This window comes from Malaclemys terrapin, chromosome 3 (assembly GCF_027887155.1).
Source record: "Malaclemys terrapin pileata isolate rMalTer1 chromosome 3, rMalTer1.hap1, whole genome shotgun sequence".
NCBI classification, from domain to species: Eukaryota; Metazoa; Chordata; order Testudines; family Emydidae; genus Malaclemys; species Malaclemys terrapin.
In genome coordinates, this window is record NC_071507.1 from 117,223,598 (window position 1) to 117,243,813 (window position 20,216).

At 42.1% G+C, this 20,216-nt stretch overlaps 1 protein-coding gene across 1 annotated transcript; it reads left to right on the plus strand.

The window, feature by feature from the left end:
- The first annotated feature begins 18,309 nt into the window (after positions 1-18,309).
- LOC128834264 (paraneoplastic antigen Ma1 homolog) lies at positions 18,310-19,740 on the plus strand. The gene has a single exon (XM_054022876.1). The coding sequence runs from the start codon at positions 18,310-18,312 to the stop codon at positions 19,738-19,740; it is 1,431 nt and encodes a 476-aa protein (XP_053878851.1).
- Positions 19,741-20,216: the final 476 nt, after the last annotated feature.

Here is a 20,216-nt window from a genome sequence, read left to right on the forward strand (position 1 = left end):
AATTCCCGAACAATCATTCACATAATACTAATACCATGACTGGTACTCCAGCGTCTTGGTCGTCCTGCTTAATAGCTAACCTTATTGCAGGGCTCTGGTGCATTGCTTGTCTGCCTTTTAATCTGTAATCTGGGAATTGGTTTATCAGCGATTTGCACCTTAAAAAACTCTAAGCTCGATACAGTCCAAGCTTCAATTGCATAGAATGGGAAGCAGTTGGCACTGGCTGCTATAAATGAGATCATAGGTCCCAGTCTTGTAAGTACTTAGACCAGTGGAGGGCAACCTGCGGCCTGCGAGCTGCATGAGGTCCATCAGGGTAATCAGCTGGTGGGCCGCCAGACCATTTGTTTACATTTGCATGGCCGCCCGCAGCTCCCAGTGGCAGCGGTTTGCCGTTCCCAGCCAATGGAAGCTGTGGGAAGCGTCGGCCAGGCCCGCCACAGGTTGCCAACCGCTGACTTAGACATATGCATTACTTTATGAATGTAAGTAGCCCCATGTAAGACAATGGGGCCATTCACATGCATAAAATTAAGCATGTGCATAAATGTTTCCTGGATCAGGGCCTACTAAACTGGTATAATTGCCAAGAGTAGATGGGAGTCACTATCCTAATATTTAATACATTCTCTTTTGTATGCTAGAAATAAGAGAGGGAAAGGATCATCCTTTTGGGGTGCTGGCTTTAGGAACGCATCTAAAAACCATCAACTGGGAAGAAGCAAGGAAAGTGGGATGCTGCACTGTTGTTGCAGCAGAAATAAAATGGTTACATGTTTGCTGAAAAATCAGCATACATGAACATGCTCAGTTTGAGAACAGAACAGTTTAGAAACTGTGCTAAGGCTATGGCACGGTCGCCTCCCTGTTGGAACAGACCACCATGTTCTGTTTGTGTCCTTCAAATTATGTTTGAAATGCTGACTACAGGAAAACAGTTGTTGGCTGGTGTTCCTATTGGCCCTTGCATGAAAGAAAAAGGTTTACTATTAAATTTTGCATTCCTGAAAGAATGAATGTAATGGCTGAGATTTTCAAAGTGGCCTAAGGGATTTGGACACCTTGGGCTAGACTCTCAAAATTATTTAGGTGCCTAAAGCCCAGAATCAGCTCTACTGGGATTCACAAAACCTTTGCTCACCTGCTGCCAAATGCTGTAGGTGCCTAAACTTGCTCAGCACCTAAATGTTTGCAGTAAATTCCCTAGGTGCAAATGTTTTTGCCCATGGGCATGCACGCTGCAGTCTTCATAATAGGTGAAGGCCTCCTTAAATGGGAGCCTACACAAAAGGTAGGGGGAGGACCTTCCTCATAACTTTTAGCCCAGTGGTCAGGATACCCAGCTAACCTCAACAGAGGGTTTGCAGCTGAGAATTCCAAGCAGAGGGAAGCACCTCCCTTCAGCTCGGACGTTGGCACCGAATGCTTTGAGGGGCGTAGCTTTGGACATCTTGGCAACTCCCATTGGCTAGCTTTATGTGGGAAGCCACCTAGTCTGCTGGCTTTTGTAGATCCCATTCTGAGGTGCCTATCTCTTCCCAGTCATTGTATAGGGAGTCTAGGCACCAAACTCGGGCTTCATGTATCCCAGTGATTTTCTAGTTGTCTAAAAGTTAGGCATGGTGACGCTCAGCATCACCATGCCCACATTCCCTTGCAAATCTATCCCTAGTTCCCACTTGGAATGGAGCATCCAAACCTTCTGAGATCCTTTGAAAATCTTAGCTATACCATATACACAATTGATAGTTATCCTCAGTCTTCATTTTACACAAGATGCATCCTCTCTCTTCAGCTACACACCGTCCTTTACAGTATGTTATTGTAAAAGGCCTCAAGACTGAAACCTTTTCTGATAATTATTTTCAGTATATGCTGGAAGAGAGTTAAGTTTTCTGTTCTGTTTAAAATGATACTAAATGAAAAGGCTGATGGCTGTAGTCTCACCATCAAAAACACTTGCCCTAAACAGGAACACTGGGAATGAAATTGCAGTTACCAGCAGGTATTGCGAAGGACATAGCACTAAAATGAAAGCACCTGATAGACTTAGCGTTCCTAAGTCTCACCGACTTTCAATGGAACTTAGGAGAACTAAGTGCCTAAGTCACCTTGACAATGGAATTTAGGCACATTGGAAAATTGTACCCCTAACTTCTGCACCAATGGACATAACACGTACCACAGAGGGAAATATTAAATGGAATTTAAAACATAAAGGGAAGGGAGGGACATTGGAAAATGAGAATAAATACTTTGTATTAGTCAGGAAATTTGTACACAGATGCCAGGCAAAGTTGCCCAATAGGTGAGCTCCAAAGGCCTGTCCCTCCAGCCCATTTCAAATTCATCACCAACTCTATCTTTTGACAGGAATATTTCACAAAATCTTCATTAAAAGATTGAAAGTCAAACACCACTGTATCAGGCCTAGTCTGCCCTTGCTAGGTGAGCTAGCATCAGTAATAAAGAAAGTTTAAAATGTGTGTCAAAGAAACAAGAAAAGACTTCTCCCCCAAAAGTGCATTGAGTTAATTGATGACGTCTATACTGAACATCTGATACATCTGGGATGGGTGTATGTGCATCCAGTATCTATTTTCCTTGAAACCCTCTTTTAGATAATTTAATGAACGAAATATAGTTATAGCTGCCTTCCTACAAACAGAGGGATGACTCATAACAAGAAATACAGAGAAATTGGTAAGTCTTGTTCTATTTCCAACCCAGCTAAAGACAGGAAATTCTGCAGGTCTCACTATCAGCCCTGTTTTCATGAGATTTCCATCACAAAAGTAAAGATAAATATCCTAAATGAACATCTCAGTGTTTGGAGGGTGAACTATTATTGTATCCTTGTTTCCTTGTACTCCCCCATTCATCTGTCAGTGCCCCTCTGTCTCTTGTCTTCTACATAAATGTTAAGCTCTTCGGGCTGGGACTATCTTTTTTTGGTCTATGCTTGTGAGACACCTAGCATAATGAGGCCCTGATCTACCACATTACAAATAGTAAATAATAATATCATTCACCACCCTCAGGCTTCCCCGTTCCCTCTGCTTTTCCTCCATGCTAATTGTTCCCCAAACTCTCACTGACCATGTTTAAATAGATGCAAAAATATGAGCAAGTTACTGGGCTAAGATATACAATAGCAAAGGGAAGTAACTCAAACATGAGCTTATATTTCAAAAGAAATTTGGCCACTGCCTAGTGCACAAAATGGTCTGACTGATTTCAATTAAAATTTAATTAATTAAAAGCCAACCAAGATAGAACGGCATAGAAACTGCCTACAGTGGATGCATTTATCTACCTAATTTCATTGTACTTTTGTGATCTATTTTAGTCATTCCAGGCGAGATGCTTGTGCAGCTGCAAAAGTTACATTTTTAAAAATATATTAGTTGTTATTTTGGAAGAGAGGAATGACCAGAAACAAGTCAGGATAAACCTCTTACAGGAGACTAGGAAGGAAAACAGAATATTTTTAAATAACATTCCTCTGCATTATTTACCTCCTCATTGTCTTAAAATAACTGTCTGGGAATGTAAAATTGGGACATTTATTTCTGAAGTGGGAGTCTTTCAAATATTCTTAAGTCTGAGAAACCGCAAAAACAATTTCTCCCTTTACCTTCAGTTTCCCATTGTTCAGTACCTCCATCGGGTAATTGGGTGTCCCTTGGAAGATAAGCTAGAGGGGGCTTGTGTGAGCCATTGGTTGGCACAGATGGCCTTTAGGTTGTATGAAGAACCATCTTTGTTTTCTCTTTAAAAATATTTTATCAAGTAATTTTCTAGCCTTTTCCCTGCAAAGAAAACCTTGGAAGCATAAAGCCATTGATACGGATGAAAAGAAGAATCTGCTGGGCTCCATTTCTTCTGCAAGAGGCTGGGGTGAGGGATTGATCAAAAGACATTTTAATGTAAAATAAATCAGTGAAGTTTAGGTTGTATCTGAAAGAATCATTTTGCAGGCCCACCTACAAATTATTTCACAGGCCTGCACAAAATTGTTAAGGTTTGCTTGTTCACCTTTTCAGCTCTGTCTGAGGCAGGATGGAGCTGATACTGAGCTCTGAGGCAGCTGCCACACTGTAGATGTGCCTGCTATTGCTGTGGCCAAGGCAAATGCTGCACGGGAAATTCCCCTCCTTCATCCCCATAACAGGACCTAACAGGGAGGAACACACTATGCAGTGTCTGCATCCATCCCATATCCACTCCAGGTGTGAATAAGGAGGAGAAACAGGGGGAGGAAAGGAATCTGGATTAAGCTACTACTGGTACCACTGAGAGGAGAATACTGCAGTTCAGCTCTCCCTCAACCAATGCTACCCAGACTAAAGAAGCTGTTAGGGGGCTTATTCCTTCATCTTCTCACTTCCCTGGTCCTTCTCGCATGAAAAGAGAGCAACAATACCCGAAGTCCAAAGGCACAAACAATTTGATGTTTATTGGGATGAACTTCCAGCAAGCATGATTCCAGTTTCCTTTCTCAGTTTCCCCCTTCCCAGCTCTGACACCACAGAGCCATCCCTGTTCCCATTCCCCCCCTTAGCAAAACATGGTTCCAGTTTTCTCACCCCCATTCCCTGTTCCCATTCCCCCCTTACTTCCTGTCTGACTGCAGACTATATAGTAAAACTTGAGTTTTGATTAGCTATACCTTAACCAATCATTTTACTGGAATTTAAATAACCAATCCTAACATACTGTAACATGGTTATTTAACCAATTATATTCCACCACCTTAATTAGTTTACACCCAGCAAAATTAATTATACAGCAGACAGAAACAATTACAGAACCAGACATTGATAAGTGAGTTCTTGCCAGACAGGATGCTATCACACTAAGTTTCCTTTTACATTGTCTAGGCTCTTTCCTTTCTCTGGAGGGGATAGAAATATCAGGACAGGGTTGTATTCCTAACAGCCCAATAGCACCTTATTTCAATGTGACTAGTTTGGAATGTGAGGATGTGACCGTTCACTTCTTAACTTATGGCTGCCTCTGCTGCTTTGCCAAAGACCTTACTTAGCCTAAGAACAGGGCCTCAGACTGTCACAGTACGAGAAGGCCCTTTCACAGACAGACAGTGATTTTGATTCTCTCCTTTATACCTCTATAACTAGCTAAGTAATAAGAATACACCTACATTCTTAAAGTACAGGCCTTTACAGACAGGCCTGAATATCTATATCCTAACAGAGGCAATAGTGGGAGGAAGTCTGGTGCCCAGTCCTCTCACACCAACCAGGGGCTATTACCAGCAGTCAGAGGAATCCTGTGCACCTCCTGAAGAAGACCTATTCCCATTTTGCTCCCAATAGCTCACACCTGCAGGATAATTTCCTGAAAGCAGAGGCTAGCAGAAGCCACAGGACAAAGCTACCAGCCACCACTGCTCCTAGCAGAGGCTGGAGAATTACTATCCTGCCACCATTGCTTCTTCTGTGAGGAACAGCTGCCAGGAAGTGGAGACACCTAGAAAAGTCCTCAGAAACTTCTGGGAAGGAGGAAACATGATGGATCAAGAAGGTGGGCATGGAAGGAACACCAGATTAAGACTGGGGAGAGAAAAAAATATTAAATTGGTAAGAGGGAAATTGAGGGGAGGGCAGGGGGAGTATTTTACCCATGGGCTGCCATATATGTCACCGACTAAGGTGAACAATATTTGAAGAAGCCCTTGCTAATATTTTGTTATTTTATTTATTATTATTTGTATTAGAAAACTGCCAAGGACATAACACCATTACATGACTTGGGCTGGCAATGGGTGTTATAGAAAACAGAGAATATTTGATTGCCACCTGGTTACCACAGAGAAGTGTTCCTCAGTGGAGATTTTTATGCTTGAGAGACTCTCAAACATTTCGGTCAAATCTATTTCCAATTCATTCTTCGTAATCATTCCCGACACACTTTTGGATTAGCAGCAATGTGTTTACACTTGAAAACAACTATTTATTCCGTCCCAGCACATCTCTTCTTATTTAATCTTGCAATGAAGTCACAACAATCCTAAACATCACATTTGTTCTTATTAGAACAGACTGATGTCATAAATACATTATGGACTTGACAGCTGGATCAAACAGAAGAAGCTGTGCAATAATGGAATCTGCATTTTGCCACACAGTAATTTTACTGAAATAATAGCAAGAGAAAACCAAAAATGATGGACAAACATTTATTGTATATTACATTTTTATAAGTGTTTTCTCCACTACCCTGCCAGCTCCCCATTGGTTTGTAATGTGTTGTTGTCCTATTGCCAGCTAAGGATACATGCTGAGAAATCATAACTCTTATTAACAAGAATGACTATAGGCATTTATATTGTAGGATTCAATTTTCCAAGCTAGAAGGAACTGACTATTTTTCCTCAAAGGTACTAGAATGAGGTACTACCCAAGATGAGGTAGGTGTGGCCCCAGAGTAATTAATTTCACTTTAAAGCCAAGCATAGCTATTACAGCATTTGTTACCACAAATGACCAAATGTGTGACAGTGATCTGGTTTAAGTAAGTACTATCTGCTATTAAATGAAGAAATCTCATAGTCTCCAATAAATACACTGTAGAAGTCTAACAATTAGATATTGTATCCGCTTATAAAAATGTGTGCAGCCAGCAAGTGACCTCTCTGCTAATTAGGACTTTTTGTCTCTCTTTCTGAAACAGCTGGGAATGTCAAACGGCTTGTTATTAACCACTGCACACTTCTAGTCATCACAGGACTGTATATGTTATTTTCTTCCCAGGAGATTTAGCTCCCCACTGTTACTGGGATGGTCCTTACACCCCCTTTTTGCTGAGATGACAATCTCGTCTACCTTCCCCTGCATCTGTCAAAGAAGATTATTAGGTTCATTGAAGCCAGATAAAGCTTCATCTCTGGTAGCAAGATAACCCTCAGCAAAGCAGTCTGGGTTGAAGGTGAGTATGTAGGATGAGACACCTTATTAGAACACTTATAAAGATAAAGGCTGCTAAATATCGTGTCTGTCAACTTAGTCATGAGACATTAGGATGAACCAATAAATCAAGTATCTCATATTTTAATACTTGTTGTAGTCTCATTCTGCACACAGTGTGACCAAGACCCTTGTAGTCCAATGACATAGGTGAGCCAAAAGGAAGCCACCCTCTTGCTAAGCCAGCAGTTCTGTTCCCAGCTGGTCTCAGCTGTAAGCTATTCTTTCCATATTGATAAGGGTGGTTATATTGCATAGCTAATAGTGGGGGAGAGGGGGAATGTCTTTAGCATAGCAAAATATGCAAGGCAAAAAAAAAAAGCAAGAAGTCCCCAGATCCCAATATTTTGAGACAAAGGTCCTGTAGTTTGAGTCAAAATATTTTGATAGCATTCAAAAATCCTAGTCGCTCTCCCTGATAGCAATACCTTAGAAATAGAGAGAGGCACATTTGGAAAAAAATAAGTCTTGCTCAGTAGCCAGCTAGCAAAGACCAGGATTTCTTTTAAATAAACCCTACAAATAATAACTTTGATCATGAAAATCATGCTCATGACAAACACAAAGCCTTACATATCCTATACAAACAGGTAACTTCACAAGTGACTGAGAGGGTGTGGTAGAATGTCTGATTAGCTGGACAATTTTAGAAACATGAGCACACACACAACTGTTCTTTAAATCAAACAATCTATCAATTCACACAACAACCTGACCTGAAATACACTGCAGCAATGGGCTGGGAATGGAGTGAAGCCTGAGGGACCCTTTGACAGAAGAATTATCCCGGTCTTAAAATTAATTATCCTGCTATCTTGTGGATGTTGGTCATCTTCCTTTCCTCATTCCACACTGAACAGAGGGGTTTTTTTATTATTATTTTCAGGCTTTCTTGTTTCTTTCCCCTTAGCTCGTCCATCCCTTACGTGATGGGAGAAAGTATATTGACAAGCTAATTTCACTCCCATTGAAAAGTCACACAGTGACAAAACAGTAGTGTGTTGCACTTAATCTGTGAGCTCTCATTTTCACTAAAAATAACGCTTGCTGCTGCATTGCATGAACAAAATTAACTCCTGTATATCAGACCCAGGGGGAAGGAGGAGACCAGGCATACTTGTAATTCTGTGTTGGTCTAAAAGAAATTCAGCAAAGTAAGTCTCTTTTTCCAGAAAGTGTGGAAAGAAAAGGAAAAATTGGGGATTCCTCTGGCATCCCTGGTATATTTTGTGGAGAAGCAAAATTTATGCCTAGACAAAGTAACAGAGAATCTTGGTTTTCAAGACTGAAGATGTCACCCCAGGGGTAGCAGAACTGGGGAGAGAGGTAGGGGAGACTAGCACTTCTGCAATGGAAATAGTGTGAGGGCTCTGTTCCCATATAAATTCAAGCACTGGTGGGAGCGGGGGTTTGTGGATGGAGGCAAGAACAGGAGCCAGAGGGATTCAAGCAGCCCCCATGGGGCCTAGGATTGGGCCAGGGAACAGGACCCGGAAGGGCTGGAATGGGCCTAGCACAGCTAGGAACCCCCAGGACCGTCCTTTCCAAACTGGAGCAGGCTGCCCCTCATCCCCACACCACACCCCTCCTGAGTCTCAATACCTCCCTTCATTCCCCCTCCCACTCTCTGTGTCACCTTTTTCATTACATACTTAACTGATCACATATTTCATTCCAGCTGTAAGCATCATTAAGTACACAGAGTAATGTTATACTTTGCCACAAGGGAGAACCATGCATTGGGCTCACTGGAGGATATGTGCTGCAAAGGCCACATTCTTTCTGCAGTGCCATAAAATGAATGTTCAAGGAGACAGAGTCAGGAGATAAATGCTCCTTACATCCATTATAATATTTTATAGAAGCTGTGTTTAATTAAAATATAATTACTTCATTACAGACATCAGCAATGCTTAGAGCTGTTAGTGAGGCTCTCATAATCAGGATTTTTTTTTTTTTTTTTTTTTTTTAGAGAAAACTACATGCAGGTTGGAGGTGGATTAAGCTCTCTAAATAGAGGGCAGCAATTGTTGTTTGATTTGGATGTGCACATAGGTGCATGCACTGTTGGAACACAAAGCAAGCAAGCAAACACAGGAAAAGCTGCAAGCCTTGGATAGGCCTTGCTTTTCTTCTGCTCCTACCCCTCTATCCATTCAATGGCCTTAGCAGCATGTGTGTAAGGGCTTTGCTAGATTTGGGCCTGTAAGCCTACAAGGTGACCCTGTGCCCCGGCTTGCGCTCTCAGAACACTTCAGGACAGATTGCACAACTCAGGGGGAATAGGACAGAGTACGAAATAACTGTACTGGGCCAGGGCAGCAATGGCCATAGAGGCAGACTGGAGAAGCTAGAGTTTTAATAAAGCCAGTAGTCAAGGGATGAGCTAATGATGGGAAGGGAATAGCAGCTATGTCGGGGAGGGGGAAGCAGGCAGGGGGATTCAAGCTGCAATGTTGGGAAAGAAGTATTCTGTAAAACAGAGTTACCCTAGAACAAGAGGAAGGGAAAGGATTCTAGTTTAGATTTCACTTTTTAATCAAAATGAGTGACAAAGAATCTCTGGAAATTAAGATGATCGATTTTGGTAACCACCCTGATGGTCAAATGATTGTCTGCAACTCTTAAAACTGCACACTGGCTTGAAATTTCTCAGGAACAAACTCTTGTGTGGCATTTCAGCATAGCTGCCTCCAGTCAAAAGCAGGATGTGTGAGGAGCACAAAATGATTTGGTAAACCTTTTCAAATTTAAAAAAAGGTTGAGTTCAGGTCAGTTCTTATTTAATCTAACCCAGTTTACCACCTCTACTGTAGGTTCAGGAGCAATTTATATAGACAAAGACCACTGTTCCAAATGGCTTAGAAGTTTCATAATTATGAGTTCATCAATAATGACAATGTCAAGGCTAATATCTGATTACCTACTGTTTCTATAAAGAAAAAGAGAAGGTGCTTTGTCTTCACGTTCCACCTAGAGACAGCTACACTAAACCTTCTGGAATCAATTAAGTTTAAGAGGCTTTTATGTCGGAGTTTGCCCACTTTATTAGCAGCGATGGATACAATGGTTCTGATAAAATAAAAACAATTTGAATCTTTCACCAAAGCTGAAACCTGGACTATTTTTTGAGGAGTGAAAATTCAACAAACTTAGCTCTTCCCTATTTCCCACTATGCACTTCTACTTCCTGGTTGGCTCCAGAAGCATCAAAATACTACAAGTAAAACTATTCTTGTAGCACTTCATTACCAGCTAAACCTAAGAGGCATTGAAAATCTCAAGAGGTCTTGGTCTTGTGAGATTTTTCAGTCAGATTTCTTGATCAAAGAGATTGGGATATGTTCAAATGAACATTTGGACATTTTGAGGTTTGTTTATCAATGATTAAAAAGAACAAGCCTCATCACTAGAGCATAGAATTCAACATTACTGGATTGGAACAATGGTTTAAATGTGATAGGTTCCCTTTAGCAGCTTCCTATGCCCAAAGCTTCAGAAAAAGGCAAAAATATTCAAACAGAGAAATTCAAATTGTTCCAATTGTACAAGGTAGTATAAGAGGGGGGAGAGACCTTTCAGCTGATGCCCTGAAGATTGGATCAACCTCTATTAGCATGTACATCTTCAAGTACAATTATAGGTCATAAATATATTATGTACCAGAATGGCTCATTTTACTTTATTGCAGTATTAAAAGGAAAGGTCTATACATATTAAATAATCCACTTCATTCTTGCAGTAGCACATCATAAAAGCAAACTATGCTGTGTGTCTGTCTGTTCCAGGCTCAGTTTTTGTAAAGAAATATGTCAACCTAAAGTACACACAAAGACTGTGACTGTGTGTGTGTGTGTGTGTGTGTGTGAGAGAAAGAGAGAGAGAACAGATAGAAAATGCCTTAGGCAGGTGATTTTGCCACCTATTATTGGGAAAGTGGGAAGTATTTCTTTAAATTCTTGATGTACTGAGCTATTGTCGAGTCCCATTTTATCTGCTATAGCCTTTGAATTATGTGATGCTGTGTTACACTAAATGTGACCTTTTCAGTATTCCTTATTTGAGCTGCCCGGACATTCGGGTTCTTTCCCCATAGGTTAGTAAGGTTGTAAACAGGAAGGCAGAATGCTGGAAAACTGTTACAGAGTGTTAAAACAAAAAGTGATACTGTGTTTATAACACAAAATACATCTGGCAATTGTATTTATCCAATTTTATTTACAAAGTATTTAAAGACTTTCCTCTGTCCTGGAAGCAGTTGGCACTCTGATAGCTCTTCTTATTTGCTACAGTGTTTGCCACAATTCAACCTGAAGGAAAAAACAAACAAACCTTGCTAGTAAGTCAGGCTGTATATTTTTGCAGGAATTAATGGAAACTTCAAGCCACAGACTTTCCAAAAAACATTTCCTCCTAAGGTAGAAACCACCCCTCCCACACCCCCAAAGTAACTAGGACCGATCCCTTTCCCCTTTATTAGCCAAGTGGACACGATTTCATTTGAACAAAAGGAATCTTGCTGTCTGCTCTGATTTTTCCCCTTAATTTATATTTTTGTCCCCTTGCAAGTTAACATCACTCAGCTACATACATATTTTTTCTGTGCCAAATACTCTCTCTACAATACATCCTTGTTTAAATAACACAAATTTCTCTCTCCTAGTCCCATTGGATCATCATACATTTCAAGGGAAGAATCAACCACAATGATGGTGTCACTTTGTATTGTGTACGTGCCACAATTTTATTTAATTTGATGGATTTTGCTTGATGTGTTGTTTTTTTCCAATTAGGAGAGGTGACTGTGTCTCAAACGTCTGAGCATCTATTCCTTATCAGTAATATTTGTCAACAGGGCTCTAACTTCCTCAAGTTAATAGGACGGGACCCAGGACATTGGCTCAAGTAGACTGGAGCCATCAAGCTTAAACATCTCTCTTTGTTATTAAAAATAGTATCAAGCCACACAATTCAGATCTGAGTGTTCTCCATTGTTCACATCCTGGATTTTGATCCAGTTCAGTATAAAGAATGGGGCCAGCTGCAAATTCAGACATGGATTTGGATTCCAAATTCCTTCAAAATCTGAATTGGAGGTTTTGGTTCACACTCTTCTCACCCCACACACTTGTTGACTTCCACTACAAATCCAATCCTTCCTGCCCCACTCAGTCTTCTTATCTTCCCAGGGTAAAACTAGTATTCTATCATTTCATAATGATCCAATTTTTTTCTATCATTGTGGTTCTTTCCACTGCTAGTAAATCTAAAAAAGAACAGGAGTACGTGTGGCACCTTAGAGACTAACATATTTATTTGAGCATAAGCTTTCATGGGCTACAGCCCACTTCATCAGATGCATAGAATGAAACATATAGTAAGAAGATATATATACATACAGTGAACATGAAAAGGTGGAAGTTGCCATACCAATTCTAAGAGGCTAATTAATTATGAAATTATGCATCCGATGAAGTGGGCTGTAGCCCACGAAAGCTTATGCTCAAATAAATTTGTTAGTCTCTAAGGTGCCACAAGTACTCCTGTTCTTTTTGTGGATACAGACTAACACGGCTGCTACTCTGAAACCAGTAAATCTAAAGAAATCCATCAGTTAGCTGAATTAAACAATATTTGGGATGGGTCTTACTGGGTGGAAGTGAGAAGCTAGGGAATAAGACTGATGGTGGGTGACTAAATAATAAATACAATACCTCCACTCATCCTCAGTGCCTAACATGGCCAACAATTCAAAAGCTACCTTTACCCTGCCCTCCCCCACCCCCAACAAAAGTAAATTGTTGCTCCTTTACAAGTCTAACACCGCAAACCATGATGTTTTAGGCTGGTATTTTCAATGGGTTGTACAGGAATTAGGTATCCAACCTCCCATTGAATTGGGACCAAATTCTCTCACTTTTACTCTCAGTGTGAGTCTCTTACAGCCAATTGACTACAATGGGATTAGTCATAAATGAAGGTTGTAGAATCTGACCTTGTATTTATAGACAATGACCAGTTAGCAAACTCAAGTCACAATTACACTAGACTGGACTGTTTAAAGTGCACCGTTTCACCAATATTCCGGCAATATTCTGGTGAATAATTCTGGCATTTCCTATTACCCCAATTATTTTTCTTTTCCCCTTCAACATCTAGACATGACAAAATAGAGCCAGGGTTAAGGATGGCATCAGAGCCTTTTCTGAAGTTCGCCTTTGCTTTCTTGGTTACTTTTATTCCATTAATTTTTGTACTTGTGTTTTCATTTCTGTGAACAATGCATATTGTTCTACATTTGTCAATGTCATTATTTCATTTTGCCATGTGTCAGCCCCAAAGCAGATTCAATTTCTCTTGGAGTTTACTTGCTGCTTGTCCTGCTGTATGTTCCTCACTCACACCTAATGTCGCTGCAAACATAACTAATTTACAGTTTGGTTTCTCTGCCTAGGCCATTGATCTTGATGGAACAAGTTGAATATTGAAATGTCATTGTTCCATAAAAAGTTACATAGGGCCTGCAGCTTAATTCACCTCTCTCTTTCTGTCTCTTTCTCCTGGCTTCCTTTTTTCACTGTATTTCTTGGAACAGATCTAGCACTGCACTGACCAGAACTAAGAGGGTATTTTGGATTTTTAAGGTATGCTGAAAAATAATTTTGCCCAATTTCCTCCATTCACTTTTTCTCATAGAAACAAGTGGAATTTTCTTGAACTCCTGATTTCTTGAAGTAAGCATGAGTAAATTCAGAAACTAGTACACATCATCTCAGGCCACATTATGGTCAAATGTTCCAGAAGCTTTTTAGCCAATATTTATTCAACTATATCTAACTATACCTGCTTTATAGTGTTTTCTGCTTTTAGCAAGGAGGATACATTTTTCCCTTTAATATACATGTATAACACTGATTACCATTACTGAGTTAAACACATGTAAGAGGAGTTTATATAAAGTGCTCTCTCTCTCTCTCTCTCTCTGTAGAGATTCCAGTGGTTAGTATCTGATTCAAACACAGGCAAAAGAGGTTATAAAGAAAAACAGACACAGAGCCTGATTTTCCTCTAACTTACTTTAGCTGTAACATGAGTGTAACATCACTAAATTCATTATAGTTTACCTCTGATTCATACAAGAGGACACTCAGGACCACACATTCTTTAAATTGGCTTTTTTTTTTTAACTCCTGAAATGTGATATATGTCTTCAGTGACCACCCAATGGACCAAAAAGATTGCCTTCATTAAGCAATCAATCTTGTAATCAGCATGGAGCAGAACTGTACTTGGGATGTTTCACAAATACTTTGGAGTTGTCTCTGAAGACAGGTGATTGCTTAATATGGGTAGTCTCTCCTACATGTTTCACAATGCATTTTCATTCTCTGAGTCAATACATTGGCACTCTAGGGAAAGCTCTTGGCTGAATATGAATGATAGAAGCTAAACTCATTACCAGCCCTTGTATAACTATAGCAGCAATAGAGATTCAGAATGATGTAATGCAAATAAGTAATCACTAATATGGTCCACAGCATCAATGTGGCTCTGGTATTAATAGAAATTACTAACTACCCTGATGATGTGCTATTGAACCACTACACTGACATGGCACAGCACTTCATGCATCCTATGTGGGACAGTTGAATTGATGCTCGTAGGTGAATGTTTGGTCCATTTTCCTATTGAGTCCTAGGTCTCATTTCAGAGAGGTGATGATGTGTCTAGTGTTAAGAGCACAGGCAAGAGCTAGTTATATACACTGCTCCTATCTCTTTCACAGGAGTGATGTGAGTTCTTTAATTAAATCCTGTAAGAACAGCTCTAAGTTCTTTGCAGTAAGGTTGCTATTTAAGTACAAGTCATTATTATTCTTATTTATACTGCTTGTTTCTTAAGACAGGTCACAAAAGTGAGGGCATCACCATAAAATACAATCTGCCATAAAGGGCTTGGTATACAAGTGCCCAAGATAGCATCAGAGGCTGCTACAGATGACAGTAACCTTGACAGTTCAGAAATAGCTTCGCTGAAAGGAGAACACATTCAGAATCTTCCCCTGGACGTAAATGACACAAAGCAAGTTTAAATAGGTTGAAAGTGTGTAAACAGATGGAGCCGTGTAATCTACTGCCATGGCATTTAAAAAAAAAAAAAAAAAGCCTGGGAATTAAACATCCGCTCCACTCATGTGACCTACAAGCAAATTTCTTTCTCTAGGATTTGCAACTAACAGTGAATACAGATACATTGTTTTTAAGCCTCACATGAGACCCAAAATCACAGGCAGCTGAAAAGCTAAAGCTAAACCACCTCATGACAGGTGGTTTGAATTTTTTTGCTGCAAGATTGAAAGGGCAACTTTGTATGAATTCAGAGACCATTCCTAGGCCTGCTCCTCAGCTTTGCTTAGAGCTCACTGACAGACCATCTGAAAGAGGAGCCATTTTTTCCCCACTGGAATCCAATGGCATTATTACAGGTAGTGGCTCCAAACTTCCAACCAAATAAATGCAACCAAAGTTAAATATCCATTTATCATCACAATAATATGAGACATCTGGAGGATTGGTGACACACATTAACAATAATGGACAGAAGAAATCAGAGAAAAAGCTGTCTATAAATCAAATCAAAGATAGGTTCTCTCTATCTTTAAGTATGTGTCACAGGGAAAACAAGATGATGATACTGAAAAATGGCAAATGAATGAAAACCAGTTGAAATCAACAAGGAAGCTAAATCTTTCCTGCAGCTAACAAAGGAATTGTCTCTTACACATCCAACTTAATTCAACCTAATTCTGTATCTTATACTCAGGCAGGAATTCCAATGAATTAAATAATTATATTTCAATTATGACTGACTCTTTAACCAGAAGATGGAGTGGCAGAATTCTATGCAGCTATATTTAATAAATCATTGTACTTATTACAATTATGAAATGCTTTCAGTACAGCTATAGTACAGCCTACAGGCTTATTGACTACAACTTTAAAATGAAGAGCTTAACTTTCAAATGGACTAATTTAGCCCAGTGAAGGACTAGACTTCAATAGGACTACTCATGGAAGTAAAGTAATGGACATACTGAGTTTTTGAAGGATTGGAGCCACACAATGACTCCAGGCTCATCTAGTTTTCTTGTCAATGCCCTTGTGTTTATGGAGGTACAACAAGGTGAAAAAAACAAACAAACATGCACTATATAGAGTTTGGTCCTGCTCCCATTCAAGCCAGTTGAAAAACTACAATTGACTTGAATGGCGCAGGGTCAATCCCTTCACATTTTATTTTAAAGGTCATGAGTCCCAATGTCCCTATCAGGATGTATGTTTATTAACTTGCAACATGCGTTGGGTGAAAGACAGGAAACAGGATTATTTTCCTACCTGAGTGTGACATCATTAGCAGCAGCAATAGTTAACTACTTTCTTGCCTGTCTGATGGAAAAGAACAGGTAATGAAAAAAGGGGAATATGAGGAATGCAGTAACACAAAACTATTTTATAAATACTCATTACTGTACAGCGGGAAAATGTTGCTTCATCTTGAATATTTTTTGTAAAGGATGACATCTTACATTTTTTTTTAAAGGGTGACCTGATAAGTCTGAAGGAGATTTTTAAGGCCAACATGTAATTGTTATACAGATGTAAGCAGAGTCAGGATGAGCTCTACCCTGACATCTGGTGGTGAATTATGGCGATGTGGAAAAGAACTCCAGGGGCTGATCTTGTTTGCATAGGCACACCCACTCGCCTGGCATGAAACAACAGCAACTCAAAGTGGTTACTTTGGCTGGTGTGGGATCCCCAGTTTCTCCATTAGTGGGGCAGGAAGAATAAAGTTTTGTTACCCTGATTCTGTGAATCAAGGCCAGTGGAACTGTTGTATGACAGAAGGACTGAGTGAGTCATTCACCATTACCTAAGTAGCATTTGCTTGTCAAGGGGCATGGGTTACAAAACCCAGTGAATTGAGAGAGGTTGGGGGCAGGTATTGGTACCTGGTGGTGTGGGTCCCTTTTGTGGGCCTGAAACACCAATTGCACCTCCTCCTCTCTCCACTGTTGAATGTCAGAGCTAACTTTGATTCCCTTAGGAGTCTAGTTACAGACTGCTGAGCTGAGTTCACTTTGGGCCAATAGTGCACCAGCACTGGGGCTCCCCACTACTAGCTGAAATCACTAAGAGCTGAAATCACAAAAGAGCTAAAGCTATTTAAGAGCTGAGATCACTAAGCTAACTTAGCTTAGCGGGGGGCGAGCGGAACAGCTGGAGGAGCAGCTGGCAGAGCAGAGCCTTGTGGGAGCGGCCCAAGGGATGGCTGGAGCGGAGTGGAGCGGAGCGGCGCGGCTCACAGGTCAGTGAGCGGAGCGGCGCGGCTCACAGGTCAGTGAGCGGAGCGGAGCGGCGCGGCTCACAGGTCAGTGAGCGGAGCGGAGCGGTGCGGCTCACAGGTCAGGGAGCGGAGCAGCTGCCAGAGCAGTTCGTGGGACGGCAGGAGTGGGACTGCGGGTGGAGTGGAGCAGTTTGTGGTGAAGGCTGCGGTGGAACCCCACGGAGAAGCAGCCGGTTGGCCTCAGATCACGTAAGGTGCCCCTTAACACCCTGCTCACCCCCCCCTTTGAACTCTGGGGCTGCACTGATCAGGGACAGAGACTTTGGGGGGTTGTCGGACTTTTGGGACTTTTGTGATTCTTGGGTTGCTGGACCCAAGAGACTTTGGGATTGGTGGACTTTTGGGACTTTGGTGATTCTTGGGTCGCTGGTTTCAAGAACCAACGGGAGAGGACACGGCCCAATTTGCTGGGGTGGGTCTTCGCTCATGGTTCGGTCTATGAACTCTAGTTGTGGTGTTTTCCCAATTTAATGCTATGTCGTTTACCTCATGTTATTAAACATTTTCTGCTGCACCGAGGCTCTGTGCTTGCGAGAGGGGAAATATTGCCTCTTCGAGGCGCCTAGGGGTTTGTGTAAGATTTTCCCAGGTCACTGGGTGGGGGCTCGAGCTGGTTCTGTGTCACGCTGTTGGGAAGGGACCCCTATGTACTGAACCCGGCCCTTGCTGCTATCAACTTGGCCTGGCAGAAGGGTTACATTTTTGGGGGCTCGTCCGGGATCTCTGGGTCAGTGCCCCTCGCAAGCACATCTTGGGTGATTCATTAACTTGGGAAAACCTAAAAATCTTCTTGTTGTTGTTTTGATCTGATATATTTGTAAAAAATTTTACAGTTTGTATAATGGCCCTACACTTGCTAGAGGACTGGTGCAAGGGGATGAATATTAACCCTAGGAACTGTCTTTTGGTAATGGGGGTGCCGGAGGCGTTTGATGAGGGTGCAATAGAACCTATCTTAAGGGTATCCACTGAGTACCTGAGTAAGTGCAAAATGCGTGGGAGCATGTTTGTGAGGGAGGAGGGGGCTTTTGCTGTACTGTGCGAGCTGCCATCGGCTGTGGAACCCCTACAGGTTCCAGGCACGATAGCAGTGGAAGATGGTGAGTGGATGGTAATAACCACTGGGAGCCAGCCCTCACCAGTCCCTGCCTCTGATGTAGAGTTTTTAAAGAAAATGTCGGCCTTTTTGGGGAAAGAGGGAAAGACTTTGGCTGATATGCCAGGTCTGTTGGGCCTTGACCCAGGAGTCCCACACCGGGAGAGTGCTCCTTCACCTGATGAGTGGGTGAAGGCTTTGGGGCAAGCATTAGAGAAGGTTATGCCACCCCACCCTGAGTCAAGCCCCTATCGTAAACTGAGGTTGTTTTCTGGGGGTCCCACCCCAATACCTGGGGAGGAAGCATTTGAACCCTGGCTGGAACACACCACTGAAATGCTGCAGGAGTGGGCGGTGCCTGATGCTGAAAAGAGAAGGCGACTAGTAGAGTGCCTCAGGGGGCCAGCCCTAGATGTGATTCGCACCCTGAAACTCAGTAATTCTGGGGTCAAGGTGAAGGACTGCCTAGAGGCCCTTGATCATGCCTTCGGGAGAACCGAGGGCTCAGATGATGTCTATTGCAAGTTCCTCAATGCCAGGCAACAAAAGGGAGAGAAGGTTTCTGCCTATATCCAGAGGTTGGAGAAACTATTGCAGAGAGCCATCATGAGGGGAGCAGTGGCAGTTGGGCAAATGGACCGGACTAGATTGGCTCAGATTGTGAGAGGAATTCAATATCAGAACCCAATCCTTCTCCACCTCCGATTAAGAGAACAGCAAGACAATCCACCGAGTTACTCTCAGCTGATAAAAGAGGTCCGAGAGGAAGAAGAGAGGCAGGCAGCTGGCGAGGTTTGGGAGGTGCAGTCACACCCGGCGACTGGCACAACATCCACCCGAACGCCCAAGGCACTGATGGTGAATCCTCAAGAGGAACTTACCCAACAAGTGCAGGTCCTGACACAGAAAGTGGCTGAATTAGAGAATACCATCGATTCAGCAAATACTTCAAGGTACAAGGAACCCTCCATTACCACGGTTCAGAGGACTACATTTAGAACCTCTGCCCCAACGAGACAACAAGGGAAAAGACAATCCTTCTTCTGCTACCGGTGTGGCCAGGGTGGACACATTGCTGCAAGGTGTCAGAATGCAGAGAATCCCACGCTAGTATATCAAAAGCTGAGGACCACCTGGGGAAAGTCGGGAAACGGCCCCAGGGCCTGGGAAGGGAGCCGCCTAGGCCTACAGGGTGTGGAGGCTCCCCTGGAAAGAACCATGCAGCCCGAATCCCACCAGGATTGATCGGACCCCGAGCGGAGGTAACTATAAAGGTTGAAGGGACAGAATGTAGAGCAGTGCTTGACACAGGATCCCAAGTGACTATCATATTCCAGTCTTTCTACCAGCAGATGCTTAGGCATCTGCCTATACGGCCCCTGACTGGGTTTGGCCTGTGTGGCCTCAGCATGGATGAATACCCCTATCAGGGGTATGTCATAGTACACCTGGAATTCCCAGAAGAGATTGCTGGGGTAAGACAGGAGGTGGACACTGCTGCTTTAATATGCCCTGACCCTAAAGGAGCCTCTGATGTGTCCGTGCTAATAGGGACCAACTCCAGCCTCTTTAAGGTACTCGCAGATTACTGCAGACAGCGAGCAGGGGACCAATATCTGAACACCTTGGTGATACACACACACTGTGCCGCAGCCTACAGAAAAATTGAGGACACAAGAAAAGTGATGCCTGATTTGCCAGTGGGAGCATTGAGGTATGCG